A 27,378-nucleotide genomic window follows, 5' to 3' on the forward strand; every position below is an offset into this window, starting at 1 on the left:
CCTTTTCAACCCCTACCAAATGACGACCCTTCACCGCCAGCGACCGTCTTAACTAACCGGTACCGGAGGGAAGGTTTATAATATTATTATTATGCGTACGTACGCGCATTGTATTATTGTATTGTATGAGCGCCGAAAAACTAAAACACATCTGCAGCTGCTCTCGTTACAGACTTGTTGTACGCCACGAGGCTTGCTGCAGCGACGACGATGCGCGCGTGCACCTAAGACCGAGTGCGGTTAGTAGTCTCAACGGTGCAACAGCTAAAATACTGTGCAGCCTACTGCACTAATATATAATATTAATTTATAATACAAATTATGACGCATAACGACGACATAAGTATATGTTTATGGACTTACGGTTAGGACGGTTAGGTACAACGTCGCCTGCTAGAGTAGTGTTTCCCAACTTTTTTTACTCGTGGAACATTTGCAGGAGCTTGAACATTTTGTGGAACCCCGATTTAATTTTTGGGGCTTTTCTATATTTAAATCATAGTTCAAATCAAAAATATTATATTAATTAATATATATTTTCCCAAATTTCCAAAACCCTTGACACAAGCTGACGGAACCCTTAGGTTCCGCGGAACACCAATTGGAAAAAACTAGCCTAGAGTCCTAGCTAGATCGATATGGACACGACTAAAAGATATTATTTTAAGTTACATACTTACATGGGTGTTAGTCCTAGAAGATCAAAGTTCAAAATAAGACGAAAGGCCACACACTCCTTTAATGTGCATACCTATACGCGTTGTAGTTACAGCGAGTCTTGTGAAATCAAAGCTTAAAATAAGTCAGTCAACACCCCAAATCTTTAAAAAGAAATCAATTTTTTTGAGTCTACACGATAAGGACATGTAACATTTTTTATAATTATACACACTAATCTTAATCAATAATTTAGATAATTTTATATTTATATTACCTACCAATATTATTATAAAAGCTCTATAGGTATATGAATATATGACTTTTTAGATCATTGAATTTATTTTGTGATATTGTAGACTTTCTGTACGTTTTATTTCTTTTAACTCAACTTACAAGAAAAAGAACCAATGCCCGTATGTCTCACTGTAATACTGCAAAAATTGAAATAATTTAAAATATGTATTATTAACATTTACATCTATAATACAAATAACTAATAAGTAATAATGTATTTTAAATTATAATAATATATACCATATCATCCTATATATTATAATGTAATAATGTGTATAGTAATTTATTATTCTACACATTGAACTCATGACACGAAAAAGTTTTTTTTTGCAAGGACTTGGTTTAAATTTGAAGAGGTGGCTAATCCCCCCTCGTTAAACCGATAGCGGGACGCAAGTACACAACAACAATAATATAATATTATTAAGTAGGTATAACATTATAAAAATATATTGCCGGCGCCGCGACGGGCGTGTTGCAAAAACCAGTTTGTGTCGGATTCGCGCGAATATCCGTCGCGATCTCCTTGGCACCGTCCGTCCACCCGCCGCCTCGCCAACGAGCCGATAGATACGCGGCGACATAGAAAACATATTAGAAACAGCACCGCCCAGAACGGTCTACGACGACGTCAGTAGTGATCCATCCGATCATCGTCGGCGTGTCGCTTTAATCACAAACACGAACGTTTCAGTATTTCACCTACGGAGCATCGATATAATACAAAATATCGCGTTATTGCGTTAACCGTCTCCCGCGTAGCGTACATCCAACAGTAAGGCATAGAAATATAGAATTATAGAATACAGCAACACTGCTATCGTTGCCGACTTGACGTGCGTGTTGAAAAACATATTTTTTATTTTCTTTTCCGGTTTCGAAACGTGGTGGCCGCGGCACACACCGGATACGGTTGGTCACACCGCATTTTACGTTGTGATTCGCGTGCGTGTGCGTGCGACGTAAATATTTGTTGTGTTTACATGTTATTACTTATTATTATTTTTCGTGTCGAAACAGAATAATTGCTATGAACCGTCCGCCGTGTACGGTATTTCGCCGTCCGTGAACATCGTTTAATTGTTATTTATTTAATCTTTTAAGTGTACACATGTAGAGTTCTTTTTAATTTTAAAATTTCGTTTTTATTTATTTATTTTTTTTTTATGATTATTACTGAACTCTTAACTTTGCCGCCGCTGTTGACCGTTGCCTATCGTCGTCAGGAGGAGGTCGTCCGTCAACTTGCTGCTGTCGCCGCCACCGCCGTCGTCGTCGTTTACCGTTTATCGCGTCCGTCGCCGTCGTCGTCGTCACGCGTGTCCGTCGTCCCACATAATTTTTGCTGTTTCTCGATTTTGTCGTGTGCACTATAATCTTCACCAATGGGCGACCGAGTGTACGCGGCTGAAAAGCTCATGAAGAAGCGTGTCAGGAAGGTAAGTCTTACCTCGTCCTCCATCTACGCGGGAGAAATGTCATCTCCTTCACGACCTACCTACCACCAACTTTTGATAACGACTTGCGCGCCCTTTTTTTACATTATTTTTTTCAAACTTCTATACTGCACTAGTTTACTTCCTTGGTCATGATTTGCCCATCACTCGTATCTGATGATCTTTAGGTAACCCCTTTGAGTGACATCAGATCATATCAGTAATGTTATTAACCCATTTTAGGTATACCTTTTATATGCAATGGCATTTATCTATTGTTGTCTTGTCTAGGATTGTTTTGTTGTAAACGTTAACTGGGTCGAATACTAAAATTGTAGGTAGTCCATATAAAAGACTTATGGTCTATAACAGTACTCTTGTAATGTTTTGCTAGTAGTCATTGGATTTGATGTTCATAAAATCATTTTTATAACTTGATATTGTACTTATATACACATAAAACAGGTATATTTTATACCCATCTAATATTATCCATTTTAGAAAGTAAACCATGATAATTGAGATAGTGAATATTTGACCAATTTTGAATTTGATCTTTTCTAGAATATTTATATTCTTAATTATGAAAATGTTAAATACCATTTATGCATTAACTAAAAAAAACATATTATTGAGCCACAGAAAAAACTGACAATAACAATTGAGTTTCAGGGATAAAAACTTAACTACCTATAACAAAGAGTAGTTATTTTATAGATGTTGACTATAACTGTTCTGTCCTTCTCATTTAAGTATGTAATCACTACAATATAGTAAAGAACAGTAATTTATGATTATCAACACTTTTATTATAAATATAGGTATCATTAAAAAAATTGTTTTCTGTATTTCTGTAACTGCACTTTATAATTTTATATATGTAGCTTCCTATCTATTTTAAACATTTTGTTTTTTAACAATTCTCAAATATTATTTTGACTTGTTAAGATTTAGTACACCTAGTAGTAAATATTATAATTATTATAATATAATAGGATTACATTTTTTTTGTGTATATTATTTTAAAAGTTGGGACTCAACTAGTATATACAGTAGAGACTCAATAAACCGGACTAATTGGGGCTCTAGGTTGTCCAAATTAATGAAAGTCGAGATTAAACAAAATATCCAAAAATCATAAATTATAAATTTAAGAAAATTGTATTAAATATAATATTTTACATGATATAATTCAATGCAAAGTTAAAATATAATTACATATTAAGACATACTTACAGTTTCCCGGATTAAGCGAAGTCCAGATATATGAAGTTTTACTGAATTTTAAAAGTTAGGACTCCACCAATATATCACTATAAAAATTGGGACTCAACTAATATATATCATTATAAAAGTCAGGACTCAACTAACAACTAACATATATCCGAGTATATATCATAAAATTTGGGACTCAACTAGCATATATTTTTATAAAAATTGGGACTCGATTAATATATCATTATAAAACTTAAAACTTAACTTTCACCATTTTAAAATAGTTTTTTTGGAACTTAGTCCCAAGCTGCTGTAAAGCTAGTAAATACTAATTTTAGGGTATTCTTGATTTTGAAAGAATTCAAAATGTTTTTGTTAATGGTTCTAATACTGATATGTTATATAGATTTTAGATATTTATTTTTCAATATTCCTTATATCATATTTTAAAGGGATGTTAGAAATATTGAATTTGATATAAATGGAGGGAAAATATTTGTTAATACCCTAAAATGATAATAAGTTTCTCCTTTTAATTTGTATCTGCTATAAATCTTTAATTTTTTCTAATAACACTACCTATAAGTTTTATTAATTTTTTTTATCATTAGCTTAATATTTAGTAGTTAATACGTGTTTTAAATTCGATACAGTGTTTTTGATAAAATATCATGTTTGATATTTTTTTATTTCAATTATAATTTTATTTATATTTAGGTATCAGGCATACTGTAGATTTACAATGGATAAAAGGTTAAGATGATATTTCACCCCCATTACAAGTCTTACAAGTCCGAAACATAGCAAATCTATGCTCAGCAATTATCATTTAACTTATTAGCTTTAATATAAGACATAAGAGTGAATCAAATCTAATTATGAAACTTATTCTGTGTTCATATGTAAGTTTTTAGGATATTTCCATTTTAAGTGATTTATGAGCGTTTTGAAACTAAATTAATTAATTTATGCAAAATTCAATAGAAAATTGAATTATTGTTAAAATTTTACAAACAAACATAGAAAAAGTTCTTATCATTAAGTCTCATAATAGATCAATTCTCTATAATATTAAAGCTAACAAAGCTAAAAGCAAACTGCTGACCATACATTTGTTATTTTATGCACTTGTACAACAGACAATAAATGTGGGCATAACAATCTCTTAATTTTGACAAATTACACTAAACAAAGATGAAAATAACTTAACTTTTGCCTCCATCTACTTCAGCTTACCATGTTAAACCCGCAAATATTCACCCTATCAAGTTTTTCAATCAATCACCTTAAGATTTATCCAAAGTGATTTGTGGTATATAACAAGTGCAGCACCCATAAAGACATAAATTTAAAAATAGTGAAAAAACTTGCTAAAATTCACTACAAAAGATTTTAATCTAAATTAATTAACCATGCTTACCCTTTCATTAAAAATATATTCTCAAAAGTATCCTCGTTTGGAAATTTGAATAAAAGTTAAATTAAATTTATAATTAAGTAGGTACATAAATGTTATTGTCATTTGTATTAATAATTATTAATTTTTTTAGGGCAGAGTTGAATATCATGTAAAATGGAAAGGATGGGGACCTAAGTATGTTATATAAATATAAAATTATTTAATTTTGATACTAACATCCATTTTAAATATATTTAGGCACAACACTTGGGAACCTGAAGAAAATATTATTGACACCAGACTTATTGATATTTTTGAACAAAGGTATTTATTCTATCATTTATCTACAATATAATTCTATGAAAGTACTTTTGATTCCTTACATGTATATAATTATTGTTACCTACCTATTATCTATATATTTTATTTTTAGTCAAACACGTACAGATAATAATTCTCATAAACGAGGCCCTAAAAGAAAAACACAAAGTGTAAGTTATTAAAAAAAAAAAAAAAATAGGATTGAATGCTTAAATTTTTATACTTGGGCAAATTCTAGGCACACATAGAAACACCAACTACAGAACCCATCCGAAGTGACTATGAAGATGAAACTGCCGATGGTGATGTACCTGACTATAACAGCCAAGACGAAACTGAAGTGTGCCCAGAGTCTACTAATGGTGCACCTTTATTGCCCAGACACGATGATGACACCGAAGAAGATAAAACAAGTACATTTTAAATGCCTTTAATATGCTTTTATGATATAAATACATATTATAGTATTTGTGGATCATGTATTTATTTATTTTTTATACTATATTTGATTTAGTTTAGTTCATAATTAATGAATCAATGAATTATTTTGCAAAAAGTTATAACACTTAAATATATTTTTTTCAAATCTTTTATTAACTTTAGTTTATTGTGGTGTAAATATCAAAAATAGTTCAGATGTAATCAAATAAAAATTAATAATTTTATTTAATAACATAATATGTATTATCAAAAATGTTATTGTTTATTTGTTCAAAAACAGATTCTCTAATTTCATTTTTTTACAGTTGATGATGATTCATTGGCAGAAATGCCAAAGTTAAATGCAGCTGTAAAGGTCGAAGTGAAAGAAGAAAAGATAAGTGAAGAAAAAAAGACACCAGTCATAGAAGTTAATGATACACGAGAAGAAGAAAAATTATCTCCGGTGGTGAAACCTGTACCTTCACTTTTGGTACCATCTACACCGAAGCAGTCTTCCAAATCACCTCCACCTTTACCTAAACCTCATAAAGTTAAACGCAAAGCAGAGGTTTTGTCTAAAGAATCTGGTAAAGTTGGTGTAACTATAACTACTAGTCCACCTGTGACAGATTCTAAAGTGCCCAAATTACAATCTCCCACCAATATCCAAAACACCAATAGTTTGCCTTCAGTAGTACCTACTCAAGATGGTGGTAGAACTCCTAAGAGAAAAACGTCAGAACATGCGGTTCCTGCAGTTTTGACAAATCAAATTTCTCCGGCACCTGAAAATCAACATTTGACCCTGACGGCTATTCTTCAAAGTACTCCAACAAGTGTAAAGTCAAGAGATACTTTAGCTGCAGCAGCACCCATCAGTTCCCGAACATCTGGCGAGCCAGCTAGGCCACAGGAGGATGCTGCAACTGCTGTCACTCAAGGGGCTGGAGGTCAACATCAGGTACTTGATACAGCTTCTGTTGCTGAAACTCCTACTCAGCGTTTACAGTACAAGACGATACTGGCAAACCCTGGTCCCGAGTATTGGCTTGCACGTAATCCAGTTGTAGATAATGTATTTATTACTGATGTTACAGTTAATTTGAACACTGTGACAATAAGAGAATGTAAAACAGAAAAAGGTTTTTTTAAGTCTAGTGTTGAAACTAGAATTTAACAAAATTTATGTTGAGATATTATTTAAATAATAATCCTATGGTGTTAGATATAATATGGTAGGAGCAATATTTTTCTTTATGGCTAATAAATAGATAGTTATAACAGTTATTAGTAAAATATAAATATATTTTTAAAACTTTATATATATATATATATACAGGGTGATTGATGAAGCTGTGTTTCAAGCACTGAATAATATATAAATTTTGAAACAATGAGAGGTTATATGTTTGGATGATTTTTTAAGCTGTGTTATCATCTCATAATATGAGATATTCTTTAATTTTGTAATTTAAGTGATTCAAATATTTTGTATTTTGCTCACTCAATGTTCTGACATGAAGTTAATTGCAAATATTTTCTCATGTAAACATTTTTGTACTTCTGCAATTAAATGTTTTATCATTAATTGCTCTTGACAGAATTTATAGGTCTTCCATTTGGACAACCAAAATCTATATCAGTGATTTATTCAAGCCTATACGTCACCCTGTATAGTAAGTATAGAAAATTCTTCAAATTGATTTTTGTGAGCTATATAGCTAAACAAATTCACATTTCAAGTTATTTTCTCCCTTATAGTATTAATATATTTCAATCAAATCTTGTTACAATACTTTTATCAAATAATGCATTGAATGTTAATTTTATATTTAAATGAGCAATTAAGATCGGACTTATGTGCTTAAAAATAAGTACAAACAATGCCCAACATTCTTCCCTAATATATTCTAAGAGTCAATTTAAAATATAACAGTATTTATAGATTACCTAATAATAATTAATATTATAATGAACCACTTGATTTTATAATAATGGATTATGCGATTATTTAATTATGTACATCATATTTTTTAAGTTTTAATTTTATTATTGTATATTTACTCAACATATGTGTTATTGATTTCCTCTAATAGTGAGTTCACAGAAACAATTTTATCGAACCCAAATGATCTCTAGTTTGTCTTGAATTTTGTTTTATATACATACTATAATATTATATTTGCTGATAGCAAAAGAAAATTATATATTCCAGGCTTAATTTAAAGTGTAAACAGCTATAACAATTGTTAAAAATTCAAGTTAAATAAATATTATAGTCTAAATTGTTCTTCTAAAATGGTATAGGGGAATCAAATTTATTTCCAATAATCTGAAAACTAATAAAAAAAAAATAAATAAATAAATTAGGAATGAATAAAACATAAATAAATTAAAAATTTAAAAAAAAAAATATTAAAATTAATTTCTTGTACATTATATTTTCTTCTAGTTTAATATTTATAATTATTTATAAGTGTTATTTGTTGTTTAAACTATGTTTCTCTTCATTGCTTTTCCTCTTTACACTTATTAATTTATTATTTTACCCAACATTTTTTTAACATTATTATTTATATTATTTTTATTATTATTATAATTATGATTGCACGTTAATTTCACTATGATTTTTAGCACCCGATATTCAAAAAAAAAATACAAAGTAGTTTTTTATTTGGTTTAAGGATTGTGCCGTACTATTACTTTGTTAATTTTTTTTTTATTGTTTCATGGGAGAGCGGTACACTTCCTTAACAAATTAATAGTAAATTAAGTTCTAACATACAACAGTTAATTTATAATTATTGTGTTTATTTGATTATTTTAGTTAAGTTTTAAATAACAATTTACGTAATTGTATCACTGGTTGATTCACGTAAATGTTATTAAAAATTAAATATATGCTTTGTTTCGTTTAAGTTTTCACATGGAAAAAAATATTGTGTCCAACTACCTTTTATCATCATATGTAAGGCATATTGTGGTTTGTTTTAAACCTTAATTTTTATTTGTTCGATTTCTTAACTATTATTAACTGTATACGAAATTCCCATAAAAACCAAAACTAATGCGTTATAATGCTGTTCTCTATTTTATACTCATCTCTCTAGTCATGGCCGGTCTTTTCTAATTGAAATGAATGTATTGTTTTTTTTTCTATGAAAATGTAACGTTTTATTGTTATTAATTATTGTGAATTTTGATGCAAAAGTATTAATTACAGGACACGATATTATAAGTGGCATATTTTTGTGTTGCAATATTTACATTGTAGGAGTTTTACTATAGTTATATGTGCCTTTGTAATAAATGTCAAGGATGTTTAAATAATTTTTCGTTTTTTTTTTTTTTTTAACTGGTTATGAATAAAAATAGAATGTTGAAGTTCTGTAATGATATCCAAATATTCTCATTTGTGTTCAAGATATAAAAAAAAATGTTGTATTTAAAATACAATACATCATATTTTTGTTTTTGCTTTATTATGTATGAATATTAAAAAATTAAAAGCTAGGTAATTTATCCATGCTTAAGTATATTAATCAGTTAAATCAAATATTAAAATATCTAACTCTTGTATGAGTACCAATTTCAAAATGTCCTACTTATCAGAACAAAATAGTAAAAATGGGGATTTAACATTACAAATTAAAATTTTATTTATTTCACTTATGCTTAACTATGTATTGTATTTTTATTGATAAAGCAATGTAATACCACAATTGTGTGCGAGCTATACAGTGCTTATCATAGCTGTGAAATACTGGTTATTCCAAGAATAAATTTATTTTTGATGAAAATAAGTACTTAAATGACATTTTTTTAAGAGGCTCAATATTTTCTATTGCTCTGGGGTCCTCAAAATTCAAGATCTAGTACTGCGGTAGCACTAAGCCACCAAGTCCATGGCCCGGCTTCTTGAAAAATGTTAACATATTAACATCTTGAACATCATCAACATGACTTTATTAAGAGTAACTGTATATTTTTACCATCCCTTCCACCCAAATTGAATATTTTTGAAATTGTCCAATCACATTTTAAAAATGTTAGTGCCACTGTAGCAGTGAGTTTTAATTTTAAGATATAAAAAGCATTAAACTGGTGTAAGCAATATAGATAATGAGAGGGAAGAAACATATTGGAAAACTTGATCAAATTGAAAAGCTGTGTAAAAAAACTGATGAAGTATCAAGTAATATAAATGGGTATAATGAAATTGAGGAGTGGAAAGTGTAATATTTGTAATATGATCCAGTCTATTAATCTGTGTATAGATCAAAATTTTTTACTTTTAAGTTAGGTTACAAACAATTTCTGAAAGAGGAATAATAGATACTATTGCATATTATTTAATGTAAATAAATTAGTAATATAATATTGTGATATTCAGCTATTATAAATTAATATCTTATAAAAATTTTGAATTTAAAAGCTTTTCTTTTATTTAGTATTAATTAGAAAATATAATAAACAGGTCATCAGTTTATGTAATATGGATTTAATATTTGAGAAATTATTATAATATTTCAATTAAGTTTAGATTAATAAAATTATATTCAAAGTATTACTTATGTAAAAGAGTAGTTCAATTATGCAAAAGTTATTTATTTATTATTAGTAATAATTATAACTTACTAAAATCTGTCTACCATAAATAATGTTAACATTTAATTAAAAACTAAAAATAGTAAAATATTATTTACTTTATTTAGGTATCTATAGTGATAATTTCTTTTGATCCCTTATTTATTTCATTTTCAATTACTGTTAAAAAATAAAATAAAATATATAGCAGCAAATGAATTATGGATATGTATTAATTTAATTGATTTAAAAAATTATTTTGAACTGGAAAATTAAAAATATTTGAAATAAACTTTAGAGCAGGGGTCACCAAGGGCGGCCCGCAAACAAATTTTATCCTGCTCGCAGACAAAGAATAAATAACATATACTACGACAAAATTATATGTGTAATTACTAATTATATTATGTACTTATAATTTTAATGGCTCACGAAAAATGTTCAGATTCCTAATGTGGCCCTTAAAAAATATTAATTGGTGACCCCTGCTTAAGAGGATCGTAGTGAACCAAAACTGATAATTTCAACTTTTACTGAAATAAATTAGATTAAGTTTAACCAATGAACAATACTTTTACATTGACCAACTAATTTTTTGTTAAAATCATATTATTTTGTTATGCAATTTCTCTATTGATTTATTATTATTTTTTTTTTGTTCATATTGTGAACATACAAATATTTTTTCCTAGACTTAATAATGTGATAGACTTTCATTAATAAGTCCAATTACATCCATACATCAATTACATACATAGGTACATGAGTACCTAATTTCCAAATTCCAATAATATCCTTGCTCTATAGTCTATGATAATACCAAAAAATAAGGCTATAAAGAAGGAAACACTTATTTCATATTTCATATAATTATTGAACTTGCCATATATAATAATATAACCACAATGTAACCGCATAATATACTATAGAACAGGGGTAAGCAACTGGCGGCCCCCGAATCTTTTATCTGGCCCACGCTACATTTTCAAATTACATCATACAATTTCAAATCAATCGTTTATACTCTATGCTACATCTATGCTAAATTTAAATGCATATTTTGAATGACTTTTTTTTGCTCTCTATACTCGGGCCCGCTAAATTTTAATTTTCTAAAAATTGGCCCTCTAATAACTTTCAGTTACCCATCTCTATTCCCTGCTATAGAAGATCTTTTCTACTACATTGTAAGTTCAATGAATATAATAAACAGTCTGTGATAATAATATCATGATACTGATAACATATTGTCTGCCGTTATAGTAAGTTCATAACGTAGAACAGCATGATCGTCATTAATCACGATCTCTATTATAGTCACAACAACCGTAGAGCAACGGAGTACAGACTATATAACTGATGATAGATGATATCCCCGCGAAATTTTTATAATATTATTGTCTAAAAAGTTAATTTTTTTGTAAACGTGATGCCGCGTGCCAAGTGATTGGCGCTTAGTGCTTACCTAGTACGTCATACAAACTGCAAACAGTGCAAACCTAGCTTTAGTACCTTCCGTACATTTGGATTGATCGACTTTATTTTTAATAGGGATTAAAAAAAATATTTTTCTTGGATCGCCCGTTTAACTCGTCAGGGTGTACATAACGTGAGTTGATATTGGCACTATGATATCGTTGCTAAAGAAGCGGCTGGGGGATCGAACGCTTTCGGCCGTAGATCTCTACGCCAAAACGTTGAGTGATATTGAAAATAAATCTAATCTCAATGCGTTCGTGCATGTCGTACGAGATGGAGACCGGCGAGCAGCGGAGAGCCATAAACGGTTGCAGAATGGTATGTACCTCCTATTTCGAAAATAATTGTATAAATACTATACCGATAAAATTTTGCTGTAGATCGTAAACTGCAAGATTTTAATTATTAGTAAAGTATCTTTTTAGGTACAAAACTGTTACACTCGCAATTACATATACTAGTCATTTATATATTTTCTGACATTTTTTAAAATACATTCATTTAAAATTATTTAAAATAAAGTATAAAACTTACTATTAATAAACCTGCTGACTGATGGATGGTACTCATGTTTGTTGATTCTTATTAGAAATTATACCAACAACTGATCGCTAATAAAAAATACTACTGTCATAATGGATGTACCTAAATAATACTATTGCATAGCCAAAAGATTATTAGACTATATCATGCTCTTACTATTGAGATTACCTATAAGTGTAACAACTGTTTATGTTTAGGTACACAGAGACCACTGGAAGGGATTCCGATTGCAGTTAAAGACAATTTCTGTACTAAGGGTGTGCCCACAACATGCGCATCAAAAATGTTACAAAACTTTGTACCGGTGTATGACGCTACAGTAGTAGAACGTTTAAAAGCTGCTGGTGCTATAATTATTGGCAAAACTAACTTGGATGAATTCGCAATGGGGTAGGTTTAGTTTTTTTAAATTCAATATTGTATAAAAATTGGATTTTTCCTATCAAGTTCTGGCACTGTAGATTCAATTTTTGGGCCTACTAAAAATGTGTGGTGTTCAAAATCCAACCAATGGCACATTGCAGGCGGTAGTTCTGGTGGCAGTTGTGTTGCAGTGGCTTCTGGAATGTGTTTAGCGTGAGTTTTAAAAACACAGGTGAAGTATACTGTAAAGTTTCATAAAATTATGTTTTTGTTAAAATTAGTGCCTTAGGATCAGATACTGGTGGATCGATAAGAAATCCTGCTTCGTATTGTGGTGTAGTTGGTTATAAGCCTACTTATGGCTTGTTATCACGCCACGGCTTGATACCTTTAGTAAATTCAATGGATGTACCTGGAATTATTGCTAAGACTGTTGAAGATGTGGTCACAGTGCTGAGTGTGATGATTGGACCAGATAAAAATGATTCAACATGTGTTGATTCAAATTTGGATACAAATTTATTTCAAACTGATTTTTCAATAGACAAATGTCGTGTTGGCATACCCGAAGAATATAATTGTGAGGGTTTGTCAGATGAAGTTAAAGAAGCCTGGGATTTTATTGCAAACCTCATTAACGATTTTAAAGGCACAGTAAATAAGGTATAATTGTTAATTATATTTATTATTTTTTTTTTATTTAAACCTCTAAAATGTTCTAATTAACTACTATAGGTATCAATGCCTCATACCAGTGTCTCAATAGCCACATATTCAGTATTGAATGCTTGTGAAGTAGCAAGCAATATGTCACGGTACACAGGACTCTTCTACGGCTATCGATCAACAAATGATCATAAATCATTTGAATCATTAATTACTACTAGTCGAATGGAAGCTTTAGGAGAAGTTGTAAGATCTCGAATATTAAGTGGAAATTTTTTTCTTTTACGAAGGTAAATTTATTAAAGATTAATAACACAGATTAAATGTTACTTGTGTCTAAAAAAAATATTGATAATGATAAGAAAATATTTTTGAATGTAATTTATGTTTTACATATCTACTATGCATCTTACTACAACTAGTATCTATAAAAGCGGTTCCCAAACTTTCCCTTGATATTGTCCCACGTAACACACTTTGAGAAACGCTGATCTATAAAGTTATTTTAAAACTATGACTATTTACTATTTTATTACCTATAACATTTTATGCATTTGTCTTAAAATATGCTATTTGATTAGTTAGTTATATATGTTACGGGTAAAGTCCGAAACATGGCTAAAGTGAAAATTATCCGGATAATGCGCACATAATCCATATTAGATGGATAAAGTAAACACTTAACATTTAGAATCATAGTTTCGTATATTAACTGTATATTTTGTACATTAGCCATTGATTGATGGATGAAGTAACTGGATAGAAAAAATGTACAAAAAAATATATTATTATATAATTATATTTTCAACAGCACTAAATGTAATACTAAAAATAAATACAAATAAATACTATGAACAACATTACACTAGGTCTCAATTTGATGTTTGTCCTTAGCCATTCATTACAGTAGACGAGGTGTCAAATACAAACAAATTGTCAAGAGAAATAGCAAAAAAGATATCATTATTTTTAGGTGATCAGGGTTATCAACGTTGTGCATATAAATCAAATTGCAAAACAAATAAATGCAAAGCATCTGGCATTTTATGCAGTGGCGTTGTTTGGACCGCACATGCAGGGTATACATCTGTGTATTTAAAATCCAATATTGTAGTAATTTGGCCCATGATTATAAATTAATTGGCCTGTATAGTTGATAGTGGCTTGCACTTAAATGGCCTGCTATATATATGCCATGCGTAATATTAAAAAAAAAAAAATTGAAATATTGGTTGCTTGTATCAAATAGTCAGGTTACAACTTACTAGTGACAATAACTTTTGCAAGTTATTAGCTCTTATATATTTGGGACACAAGTAATATTTATCATTTGTATTTTATGAGTTGTAATGTAGTTTATTTTTATTTTTTAGTAATTATGAAAAGTATTTCATGCAATCATTAAAAGTAAGACGATTAATATCAGAAGATTTCAAAAACTTATGGAAATCAAATTATGACTTTTTAGTAACACCTACTACATTAACTACTGCTCCATTATTATCCGAATTTACATCTTTGGATAACCGTACACAGTGTGCCACACAAGACTATTGTACCCAACCAGCTAATATGACTGGTAAGTGTAAATTATTACAGAATTTCATATATTTAGTATATTATATTCAATACTAATTTAACATTCCAGGTTGTCCAGCTATTACTATACCAGTAAAATTATCAAATAATAAGATGCCAATTAGCATACAAATAATGGCGTCAAATTTTGATGACATAAGATTGCTACAGTTTGCTAATTGGTTAGAAAAAAAATTACAATTTTCACAAATTCATCTATAAATGTATTGTGTATTAATTATAAGTTATAAATATATAGTTTTATATAAACAATGGAAATAATGGTATGTATTATGTTAAACATCTTATACCTGAAAGATTTAGATAAAATATTTATATATAATAGTGTTATTTTAATAGTGACCATTTCAATTGTTCTTTTGCCGACTGGAAAACCTAAAAAAAAAATATATACATATGTAAGCATGTTAAGATTATATAATTGGGTTACTAGTTATAAAATATGTAACTAACTTGTGCGACAGTTTGTTCTCCAATTGGTATGTCATCAGTTCGTAATGCAACTCTCTGTACAACTGCTCCAGAATCGGCTTCCAATATAATACTGTAGAAAATATATTTTTTAAGACCCACAGTCTATATACACTTATTTTATTGCAGTGGAAGTGGGAAAATTAAGTCTGATACAACACTATTACGGTGACACAGTTGAGAAAATACATTTTTACCACCACCGTAGCGGTGTGCACAGAACATTAACAATACAGGACTGTAGCATAAAGAACGTAATATAAATCTTATACAATGATTTTAATATATGATGCAGTTTTACCCATTATCACAAATTTCATCCAACGCCAACATAACAACATCTAAGTTGTCTAGCACAACTCGTTTCTCCACATTTTTCCTTAAAATTTGACTGATTGAATCGTACATACATTGCAAGACGCTCATTAATAACAACTGAAATATAAAAACACCATGTATATGTCATATGTGTAATTTGCATGATATACTTCAGCCAGTATGCTTACTTCATTCTCATGTGAACTTCCCATGACATAAAAGAACAAATCCACATTGCTTCTGTACAGACATGTAATTCCGTCCAGCATGATAATTTCTGCATTTGCTCTATGAGTGCGATTGAATAGGTTTTTTTCAAATGCTTTTTGTTCTTTAATCGTTGGAAATATATTATCATCGTAGTATTTGGCCAGTATGCGATTACCATCATTGTCTAAAATAGCCATGCCTTTGACAGTGTATAAAGTTGGTTCCTGCGAAATGTTAAGTTCGTAAATATCGAGCGATAGATAATAATGTTTTCTAATTCAATGATTAACTTACTAGTAACGAAAAATCCATTATTAATGTATTAAATATTTAAAATTATCCAAAAACAAAATGTTTTGACACGAATAGTGTGATTTAATTAAGTGTAAAATATTAAATTCCATAAATTTTAAATATTTAATTCGTTTTATCGTCAGACATCATCACAGAGATATCTGTAGACGTCGATCTTAGCTTTACAATCACAAAATGCACAATATCAATGTTTGATACGTGTTATCATGGAGCAAACAACTATGCTGATTTTTTCCTTCATGAAATAATTGAAAATAATAAAATATAATATACCTACTGTATAGAAATAATTTGAGGTATAAATATAGGTACATTGGTACATGCTTTTGAATTAGTATATATTTGTTTTATGTAAATCTGTACGAGTTTAATACAACATTTGCTAAAAGAAAAAATGTATACGAACTACGGAGTAGTTACGTTTACGTACCGATCCGTATCGGGATCGTATAGTTTCAAGTTGGTTTGACAGTTTGAGTGTTGAGTCCGATACTAAACGGTACTTGTGATTTCTTTAACGATCAATATTGAACCGAATTACCTGTATATTACTATATACTTCATTATTCCAAGTACAAAATCCAATCCAGAATTTCAGTTATTTTATGGATTTTAAAATTGTTCAATTTTTTACTTTTTTTTTTAAATATAAGCATTCATTATAAATATTATTATAAATATTTTTAATCAATGATATAAGTAAGTATTTTAGTAGTAAGTATTTTAGTAATATAGTAATTTTATTTTTGTAATTAATGGAAACACGTTTTTAATAATAATAAAAAAAAAAATTATAAACAAATAGTGCGGAAATGATATTCTAAAAATTAATTATTTGAATTTTAAAATTACAATTAAATACAATTTTTGCTAATTATTGTATGTTACGGAATATACATTTAAATAAAAAATTACTATTACTTTTTCAAGATGGCGTTTTAATGGTCATTATTCTTAGGTTTTTAAATCATTAAAATGCTAGACCTAGTAATAATTGAACTATCTATATACTATAATCTATCTAATCTATAAACCAGATTTTGTAGTATGGTACCATGGTAAGCTTAAAATCATCAGTAATCGCGGCTTAAAATATTTTTTTGTAATCTGCTAATTAGCATTGATTCACGGATAAGGTATATGTAGGTATCATCGGTAATCTGTCCATTTAATACGGTTTTAGATGATGAGGATGCACATTTACACATCCTTCTATACCTCAATTTAAGTAATGAATATACACATTTATAATATTAATTACTATTGAGTATTATCCATTAGGTATAAGTATCTTAAAGGTATATTTTGGCACAATTAGGGTCAAAATGTTGTGGGAGGGAGGGGGTTATAAGCTTATAGGTAGTCCCAACAATATAATTAATGTAAACAAATCCGGGTGGCCTTCGACATCCACTCGACCTTTATACATATAACGCCGCGCCGTCCACTTCATTACAGTCAGAAGTCAGAGGTATAATCCTTTCTCCAGCAGCATTAAATAGGAATATTGCGTTTTACTATCGTCGTGTGGAACCGGCATAATAACAAGTGATGCGGTGAGATACCGAGATCGGTAGATTTATTAGATTTATTTATAGATCTATATCTACCTATCTTGCAGTGTTTATAAAATACTTAATACCTACTATTATAGTACCATATCATTACTATATACTAGGTTAGGTATATGATGTATAGTATACGTCTATATAGTAATAACTTGTGCTTTATAAAATTCGTACATCAATTGACGCTATATGTATTAAAAATATTAAAATATATAATAATTTGAAGTATAAATTAATTTAATTAATACATTTTTTTTTTTTATGAATATGAATAATAATTATATTTTCATAAAATTTAATTTACATATAGGCCATGGAAGGACGGCTCATTCTTATTTCTCCGATTAAATGTACTGATTTTATAATATTTTGAAAACATTCACATTTTGTTGACATCTTAGTTCACCAACATCTCAATTTGCTGAGAAATATACTGGTTTTATTCAATTTTAATAGTATTCCCAATTCGTTAATAATATTAGATTCACGAAAATAATATTAAAAAATGGATAATTTTTTTTCATAAGTACCTAACTGTACAAAAAATGAATAAAAATGAATGAAATTAATAAATCGAATTCAGTTGCATAAAAATTCCATTCTCTTTATATTTCTCTCTCAGTAATTTGGTAAAAGGTTAAGATAAGATATCGGCTTTTTAAAAGTTTGTTTGTGAATTTTAAAATCAAACAAAAATAAAGGTATATGTAAGTAGAGCTTAGTATAGGTATATTAGTACTAGTATAAGTTTAGTAGGTACCTACAATCTACATCTGAATATCATATTATGATAAAAGAATACATTCATACTTAAAATTTAATCAGATCGTCTATTATATTTTGGAATAAGTAAAGGCCATGTTGTGTGATGTTATTATAAATATAAAGATGCGTTATGCTTTTTATAGACGATATTATACATTATAATTCTGATAGTTTACGTTTTAAAGCTATTATTTAGGTAGGTATAAACCGCATAGCGTAAATTATTTTTCATATTCTACTTAATATATATCGATACTTTTTGTGATTATAAGTAACTAGGAAATAGTAATTTATTATTATGGTATGATAAATAATAAACTACGATAAAAACTATCGAGGAGACAAAGTTTAACATAATTATTATATTATATATTATTACTTTGTAATAACTTGGTTTTGAACAAACTATATTTAAAGCAACTCTTATTAGGTTCAAGTAACTTTTTAGATGGACTATCATATAATCGTTACCATGTAGTATAATATATCAATGCAATAAAGCTGTACTTAACCAAATTATATTATATTATCTTTGTTTTGAAATCTATTCGTACATCGCAGATTACGTATATTATCTAATGTTATTTGTATTGCTTTTGTGTAACTACCTTTTTACTTCCCTAAACGCAAAATTAAATTGTTGATTTTAAAGAAGTTAAAAATGTTATTAATGACATAATATTCTACAGATAAGTCAATGTTAATGCGTCTCTTAAAACTGGATACATAAATCTTAATAAATACCGGGAAGTTGAAGTGGCATGCTGGTAGACGCTTGTATATATATTCGTAAAAGTCAAAAAGATAAGAAATCAAAGACCGCAAGTATACGCGGGCAAACTTTTTCTTGGCCTCAGGTCACATAATTCTTCCCGGACACATCCACCTAACCCCGGGTATGCACCAGTTAAGTCCATTGGACAAAACGGCGATGCGGAGATGAGCTGATAAAAAATTGTCGAAACTTTGGTGGAATTTTTTCTATTCTATACTCTCCTGGGATAAACTGTATACGCTCGCCATTTCCACCGACATATCACGTTATTCAAACCGTGAAAATAAATTGGATACTCAAAGAGCTCTAGACAACAGGTCTGCTTTCGAAATTTATTGGTCGCGACGGCTATAGGTAATGATATCAATCTGGGTGTCTGATTAATGTGCGCGCATTTCCTTAGGACAACACTGCCCACAAATGAAAATACGTGTCGTCCCCCTTTATCCGTATACTTTCAAAAGTAATTTCTTACTTTGGTTATCACTTTAGGTTCATTGTCCGGTAAGCTTCTAAGTTCGATTAGCTACGGTTTCCCTTTAGCCACGCCAAGACAATACGCAACTAATATAACTATTGTTCTTTTGTTTTTCGTATTCTGAACCAGATAGTTCCACGCGCTGTACTAAGTAAAACAAGATTAATACTTAAGTGATTTTAATAAACTACAACTACCGTAAATGTTGAATAAGGTTCCGATTTGTTTACTTTGTTTCAATTATAAATATAATTGTTCTGCTTACTATTAATTATTTTAGTATTTTAGTATTCTTTAAATTATGCAATGAACTAAAAGTATTTCTTTGGTAAATAAGACAAGTATTAACTTATAAACAAAAATAATAAAATAAAAATGTAAGAAAACATTTGATCCAGTAAATTGATTTTGACTAGGTAAAAAAATGGGTATATATATTTAATTTATCGATTAATTATTAACGTATCAAAAACATATAACTACACTAGTCACATAAATTGGAATTAATGTCTTTGTTAACAATTATTTTTAATAAAATCAGAATAATAATAATATTATATTCAAGATAATTTTACTATTTTTTATTTACATCGATACTGATTTACCGAATTATTTATAATAATTCTTATCTATTTGTTATTCATTTTTATATATTATATTGTATATTTTACATACCTAACCATAAACGGCATAAACGATTATTTATTTATAATTAATTTATATTGTTAATTACTGAATAATTTGATTTTCTAGATAATGATTAACGAGTAGGTAGCTAGAATAATAAATGGTAATGATTACTTATGCATGTTTATACTTTTGCATGTACCTTCATTATTTTGGTATGGTTCTTAGTTATTAAGATACGTATATTATAGTTGTATTCCTGCCTAATTATTTTTATTTTTTGTCAACGACTTTGTAATTTAATATTATAAATTTATAATTTTTGAAAGTTTTTACCTGACTTGTACAATAATAGTAATACATCAGAAAAGTTTTCTATTATCGTGTCTTTTGTTCGTCCCCCGAGGATGTATGTAAACTCAAAACAAACCGTGACTCGCGTTAAGAGTAAGGCGTTGATAATTATAATTAAAACTTTTCATACACGGGTACATCTTCATATTATACCTATACAAATCATTTTAATATTTAAATTTTATTAGTTTTTAGACTTTCAGTGATCAAGATTTGTCCAAAAAATGATGGGGTTATCGTTAATGTATGTTAATTTGGACTGTTATTTGTATATACAAATATAGAGATGGTAAGTATAATAGTACCTTACTACCCTAGTGCAATATTTCATCATCTGTATTTATGTCGTCATGTATCCAAGTGTATTTTGGCTATATAGAGATTTCAACACGTCAATATTTGTATGCTTTTTTGACGTAAGAGGGTTTATTTTGATTCGTCTACGAATTAAGTGGACCTATAGTATCAAAATCAATCGAATACATGCAGCTGCTGCAGTTATAATAAGTATAGGTATATAAAATGTACTTTGAAAATACGAATATTAAAAATACTTTTTTTTAATATTATATAATTTTGGATCTCAACAATGATATATCTTAATTTTATGAATTGTAAAAATACAATAAATGCTTAAAATATTTCAATTTTTATTTACTTTTTTCAATACAAGTTGTATTCACGATTTAATCAATCATGATTGTCTTAACCTTTTAAAAATTAGAATATTAATATGATATATAAATATAAAATAAATAATCTATAATTGAATGAAAAAACAAATTATTTTTGACATCGAGTCATTATCACGGTTATCTAAACATAATATGTTATAGCCAGTAACCACCACGGTAATGACCATCATTACATTATACAGCATGAGTCACGCATGAGCTTATCTGAGTTTATCTATAGTAATAAGACTATACAATTAAATTTGTTTACAAAAGTTTTCTAAGAATTGACTATTAAAACCCAGAAGCACATTATTAAGAAAAAAACCATCGTATACTATGTAAGCTAATTCAGATTCTGCTATCCTGCCATGGCTTGGTCGCTCAGGGAACAGACGCTAGTTGATTCCCAAAAGTCATTAAATCTGACATTCCGATTACAAATGCACTGTAAATATTTCAATTTTTTTCTTATATTTTTACAAATTTTTGTAAATACTAAATATCATAGTGTTGCTTCAAGATTAGCCAGATTAGGTATGCCCACATTAACTTTAAAATATTAGATATTATGTAAAAATAATACTTCTATCTTAACAGAACAGTTTAGTTGGATACATTATTAAAGAACATGGTGTTTTCAAAATCGTATAGCTTTATTATTAGGTACCAATTACAAATTAGAATTTAAAATTGTATTTACTAAAAATTCAATTTAACGGTTCTTTATTTCGTGCACTTACATAACTTAATAATTTATTTTATGGCTTCAAGATGTCAGAAGAAATGCGTATTTTAATAAATTTTTTTTTATTAGATTTTAACTTTTCATTATTTTATCTCAGCATTTTAATCTTGCAACGTTTTATATTAACAAAAAAAAAAAAAAAAAATGTGAGTTGAGAATGCAATTTTAGTAACTACGAAAAATAACTACACGTTACAATACTAGACACTGATTGTTGTTGGGCACTTGTCTTGGTTTACTGTAGGTATAATGATTATATAAGTACAGGTACCGGTATGGCACATTTTATAATTTTAAAGTTTATCAAGAAAATATTACTATAAATACTTAATATTTTCTTATCTGATTTTGTAGTCTATAATTTTATAAAAATATTTTCGTACAATTTAAAAAAATGTCCCGGGCTAAGTATTTTTAAATTTCTGAATTACCAATATTTTCATTATTTTTTAAATACAGTAAGTTGGAAAAATATTACGGTTAATCTTTACCTAAGATTTTGAGTCTTTGAAGTTAGAATAAATGTAATATATTTTTACATAAGTGTTTTTATTTTAAAATAAAATATTACATATCACGGGATTTTTAAACAGTTTATCAAAAGTTTATACCTTCAAAACACTGAATGAAAATTGTTGACATCTAAAACTCTGTAGAAATATTATTGCTTGGACTAATGATCAAAATTGGGTATCCGTCCTTACCGTTAAGATGTTTGTAGTATTTCAGTATCTGGAAAATTGTAAAAATTACCTTTCTGAAGAACTATTAGTGTAGAATATTCATAGAAGAAGCTTATATATTATGTTTAAACGTTTGGAATAGTTCATACTCTTAGTTCATAAAATCATTGCTAAAAAGCGTTGATACGATTAAAATTAAATACTCTACCGAGCAGTGCATTACACTTATGCTATCTACTAAAGTGATTAATTATGGTTAAATATTATTTTATTATTTGATGAGTAATGGGCACTGGACAGTGGTTGACATTGAACAGAATGATTTAGGTATAAACTATATATGTTTTAAAATTATGTTTCATTTAATTTATTAAATGTAAATGCAATCAAATATCAAACACATTGACGATATACGATCTAAGCAAGTATCCAGCGAGTGTCCATGGGGTCTCTCCCGAAATTTAAAACTAATAAAACTTATGGATAAAAGGTTTTATTTATTAATCATGAAAAAAAATAAAAATATAGATTTTATTCAAAATTATTTAGACTCCACTTCGAAAATAAAATCCTAACTACATGCTTGGATATAAATACTTTTAAAGCTACCCAGAGTTTGTTTATTCATGAATACAATTTTAAAAACGATATATTTGCGATTTATTAATTTTTTGTGCAAAATGAAAATATTTATTGAATTAGGTATTATTAATTAACTTCAGTTGTCTACTTGCATATCATTTAAAAAGTGATTCATGTCAAAAATTAACTTGACTAAATATATAAAATAAAAACGTGAATAATATTGGTAAAATACTACCTATATGTGTACACAGTACAATACTGAGTACATACTATAAAAGTTTTAATTTAATACATCAGTAATTTAAACTTAAAAATTCTTCACTTAATAATTACTTATAGTAATAATTATAATTTATAATATCCAATATTGACCAAAATGAAACTGGTAACTGGTTTATTCCATAAATATTAATTATAACTAGAGATTAGAATAATATATCTATCTTTGTTGACACGAAAGCACGGAATTAATCATTGGAGACGTCATAGTCTTGAACAATAACTTTTGTCTTAAACTAATTAAAACACGTCTCGAGGTTTTAAGTCAGGACCATAAATTAGGATTTGTACAATATATTTAAATATTTTATTTATATTATTATTCAATATCAACAATATTCAGTAAATTTATACTAAAACAACCCTACACACATATCATATTATTGTATAACATTTCACAACAATATTGATGAATATTTTTTGATCTATAGTTAATGTATACTATCCACTTTTGGGATATTCAGTAAATAGTAATGCTTGTAATATTGTATATTATTATGTTCAAGTACTAATCGGTACGCTGTCCGCGTGGTATGATAAATCACCCCTATACATCAGACATCTACAACAGGCATCTCGCTTTTATTATTAAAACAAATAAGTTTACATCTCATTATATATAGTCTCTTATGTTTCTCGCTGTCCCACTGTCTATCTCAAAACTGTAAATGGAATGAAAAAGGAAGTTCAATGGATTTATTCTGTGGCCACCGCGCTTGATGGCTGACAAATGCAATTATACCTACTGAATAACGAACAATTGCTATAACATGCTTCAAAACGGCGTACTGGAGCATAAAGCTTCTATAAACGACACGCGCGTATATATACGGGAGTAATGCTATAAATAATGTTTACATCGAATGTGTATTTCGTTTATCAACGAAAACTATTTCGAATAATTATATTATTGCGTGATCATTAACATTGAGCGTACTCGGCGATTCATGCTGACGGGAAATTGTCAAGGAAATTGCAACTCACAGCGGAAAATGGGTTCATGAGGTAGGAAATGGAAACGTGTTGAATACTCGATCCGGTGGAAAATAGTAGTGGGTTAAGCGGGCGTGTAGGGGGTAGTAGGAGGGAAGACGTTTTGTGCAATTCTAGAGAAAGAAAAAGCCACACACAAGAAGGTAGTAAAATGTTCTATTCAAAAAATTCTTTTACTGCGAAAAATCTTTTGTGAATAATAAAACGAGTTATCGTATATAAAAGACTTATAAATATTATCAGTTCTCTCCTTCTTTTTTTTACCACTCATTCGATAAATTAATGCAAATTGTTTATCTCTAGACTAGCGGTGAAATATATTGTTTAGTATCGATATGTACATGTAGTGATGTAATAATATTATTTTTTTTTCTTTTATAGCAAGACAAAAAATAATATTGTTTGGGGACAAGGAAAAAAAAACATTTCAATAATATTTTGTAACTTTATTGTTCTTAACGGCGTTGAAAAAATCCAACTCGGCATTCATCAGCCGAGTCGGTAGTTTTCCAATAGCTAACTTCTTTATATAACAGTGCTCTATAATGCACAGCTCTCGAGTTTATTGAGTAGTTTAAACTATGCTCTAAACTCCAAAGTACCTAATAAAACATAAAATTGTTTTTGGAAAGTTAATAAAAACGAATAAAATGGCCATTGTCGTGTGTTTACGCCACGAAACCGTGCGTAGTATATACAGAGACGATTCGGTCTAAAACTTTGTACCGTTGTCGGAATAAGCATGTTAAGAACTAAGAAGAACAAGACATCCGATTTATACGTCGTAATTAAAATAATCACATTAGGTGGAGTTGGTAAAATAAACCTAAGAGATGACAAATTGTTTATTATTGCCTACACTGACAATAATATGAGTATACCGTCATATTATTATTATCATAATATTCAACATTATAAATAACGCCATTACACACACGCAGGACGCAGTATATAAATGGCGTGTACGTGCGTACTATATATTATTATATAGCACGATATTAATCGAGACATATTTTTATCCTCCTTCAAAAAAATATGTTCAACATTCACGTTATAGGAGACACTCTATCGTCTGCTGTGAATGAAATAAAATTTCAATTGTAATAACTTTCACGTTTTTTGTTTTTAAAATGAAATACGTTTAAATTTCGGCAGTGAAGTCGTTTCGTAATTTGAGACACGTCTCCCGCAAAAGAGTTATAATATTAGTATTATTTATTTATATATTTTGTTTAAGTACATTGTATATGTTTAATACTATAGTGTTACTGCATTTATATATACTTACATATATACTAACAAAATTCAACTGTTTTAATTGTTAACTATAAGCAGATGATTTTTTGGAAATATTGTATACATTTAAAAGAAATTTGAACGAATGGTTGCTGAGTTATTGATATTGTAGGATTAGTATTATAGGATAATAGTCCTTAAAAATATAAAACAAATTCAGTATTATAATATTAAAATTAATGTTTATTATACTTTTATATTTTTATAAATTATAAAATGTTTATAGATTAATTGTTAATTAGTAAAGTTTTTAAATCATCATAGTTCTTAAATCATCCAAATCCATTGTAGTGAAGGATATTTCCTTAATATATCAGAGTTAAATAACTCAAAAACTGCCTGTTCGAATTTAGATTTAGATACATCAACATTTTCAAAAACGTCGTTGAATTAAAATAATTTATAGAAAAAGGGTGATCTTGTTTTAAAAATGGAAGTAGGTATCGCTAATAGACACTCTTTAAATGGTATAAAAATTAATATAAAAAGTATTTAAATATATTTTTAATGTAGATTTAAAAGTCTCAAGTCAGAATTTAATAATTTCATTATCAGAGGAAAAAATTAAAATGAGATAGCTTGGTGAATAACTTTGTACAGACATTTTATGTGGTTTAAAAATAAACAATTTATGTAAATAACCAGTGCAAAATATTTTGCAATTAGTTATGAGATTATAGACAGTTATAATATAGATGTATGTAGAATGAATATTTATAATAGGTACAACATACCTACATCATTGTTATTTTACATAAATATTAGTATTATAGAATTTCTAGTGTAATTTATAATTCTCGATAATTTTAAGAAATAAAGTCCCCTTACATCATATGCCCCAAATAAACCAAATCACGGAAGATACTTAAAAATCTTCTCTCGCCCCACCAAGCATTCAAAAATGAGAGCATAATTGAAATCCGTACATTTTTCTACGATATAAACCTATAAGCAATTCACTGTAAACAATGTATCATATTTGTACTAAATTTTAAAATTTTTCTTTAAATTTTAATTAAATGTATAGGCTAAAAACCTGTGTTGTTGAAGCCTTTTTCAAATATTAAAAAAATTGTTTTTTATACACAAGTATATTCGATAGGTATACCCTAAATATAATATATGTTATTCGTGATTTTCCGATTACTAGAATTCTATCTCTTTTGTCCCTCTGGGCTTGGTTTCAAGTTATCGATTCTCTCAGTACAATAGTTCCTAAAATCACTATCTAAATTCACTATTAACGCCGTTTAT

The 27,378-nt window shown here is 28.4% G+C and overlaps 3 protein-coding genes across 4 annotated transcripts; 2 read left to right on the plus strand and 1 right to left on the minus strand.

Moving 5' to 3' along the window:
- The first annotated feature begins 1,499 nt into the window (after positions 1-1,499).
- On the plus strand, positions 1,500-9,078 carry LOC132918591 (chromobox protein homolog 2). Its single transcript, XM_060979921.1, has 6 exons — positions 1,500-2,393; positions 5,156-5,199; positions 5,263-5,328; positions 5,438-5,495; positions 5,564-5,738; positions 6,072-9,078. The coding sequence occupies exons 1-6, from the start codon at positions 2,340-2,342 to the stop codon at positions 6,923-6,925; spliced, it is 1,251 nt and encodes a 416-aa protein (XP_060835904.1). The 5' UTR covers positions 1,500-2,339; the 3' UTR covers positions 6,926-9,078.
- Positions 9,079-11,474: 2,396 nt separating this feature from the next.
- LOC132932376 (glutamyl-tRNA(Gln) amidotransferase subunit A, mitochondrial) lies at positions 11,475-15,246 on the plus strand. Of its 2 annotated transcripts, XM_060998732.1 has the most exons (8): positions 11,475-11,803; positions 11,887-12,132; positions 12,555-12,747; positions 12,805-12,933; positions 13,002-13,383; positions 13,456-13,676; positions 14,760-14,965; positions 15,035-15,246. In XM_060998732.1, the coding sequence occupies exons 2-8, from the start codon at positions 11,964-11,966 to the stop codon at positions 15,184-15,186; spliced, it is 1,452 nt and encodes a 483-aa protein (XP_060854715.1). In that variant the 5' UTR covers positions 11,475-11,803; positions 11,887-11,963; the 3' UTR covers positions 15,187-15,246. The 2 variants fall into 2 exon arrangements, with proteins under 2 accessions (XP_060854715.1, XP_060854714.1); XM_060998731.1 differs by having other exon boundaries at positions 11,475-12,132.
- Positions 15,176-16,419, minus strand: LOC132932377 (coatomer subunit zeta-1). The gene is made up of 5 exons (XM_060998733.1): positions 16,279-16,419; positions 15,963-16,208; positions 15,758-15,891; positions 15,439-15,529; positions 15,176-15,360 (listed from the first exon to the last, which is right to left on the minus strand). Exons 1-5 carry the CDS (start codon positions 16,294-16,296, stop codon positions 15,313-15,315), a joined length of 537 nt encoding a protein of 178 aa, XP_060854716.1. The 5' UTR covers positions 16,297-16,419; the 3' UTR covers positions 15,176-15,312.
- Between the last annotated feature and the right edge of the window lie 10,959 nt (positions 16,420-27,378).

This window comes from Rhopalosiphum padi, chromosome 1 (genome assembly GCF_020882245.1).
Source record: "Rhopalosiphum padi isolate XX-2018 chromosome 1, ASM2088224v1, whole genome shotgun sequence".
NCBI classification, from domain to species: domain Eukaryota; kingdom Metazoa; phylum Arthropoda; class Insecta; order Hemiptera; family Aphididae; genus Rhopalosiphum; species Rhopalosiphum padi.

Bases quoted from the DNA above. Each gene is read 5' to 3' on its own strand.
- LOC132918591 (XM_060979921.1), top strand. From the start codon at position 2,340: ATGGGCGACCGAGTGTACGCGGCTGAAAAGCTCATGAAGAAGCGTGTC. The intron at 5,329-5,437 runs GTATTTATTCTA...TTTTATTTTTAG, and splicing joins ATTGATATTTTTGAACAAAG to TCAAACACGTACAGATAATA. The intron at 5,496-5,563 runs GTAAGTTATTAA...GGCAAATTCTAG, and splicing joins CTAAAAGAAAAACACAAAGT to GCACACATAGAAACACCAAC.
- LOC132932376 (XM_060998731.1), top strand. From the start codon at position 11,964: ATGATATCGTTGCTAAAGAAGCGGCTGGGGGATCGAACGCTTTCGGCC. The intron at 13,384-13,455 runs GTATAATTGTTA...TAACTACTATAG, and splicing joins TTAAAGGCACAGTAAATAAG to GTATCAATGCCTCATACCAG. The intron at 13,677-14,759 runs GTAAATTTATTA...TTTATTTTTTAG, and splicing joins AATTTTTTTCTTTTACGAAG to TAATTATGAAAAGTATTTCA.
- LOC132932377 (XM_060998733.1), bottom strand. The intron at 15,530-15,757 runs GTAAAACTGCAT...TATTTTCTACAG, and splicing joins GATGAAATTTGTGATAATGG to TATTATATTGGAAGCCGATT. The intron at 15,361-15,438 runs GTTAGTTACATA...TTTTTTTTTTAG, and splicing joins GAGAACAAACTGTCGCACAA to GTTTTCCAGTCGGCAAAAGA.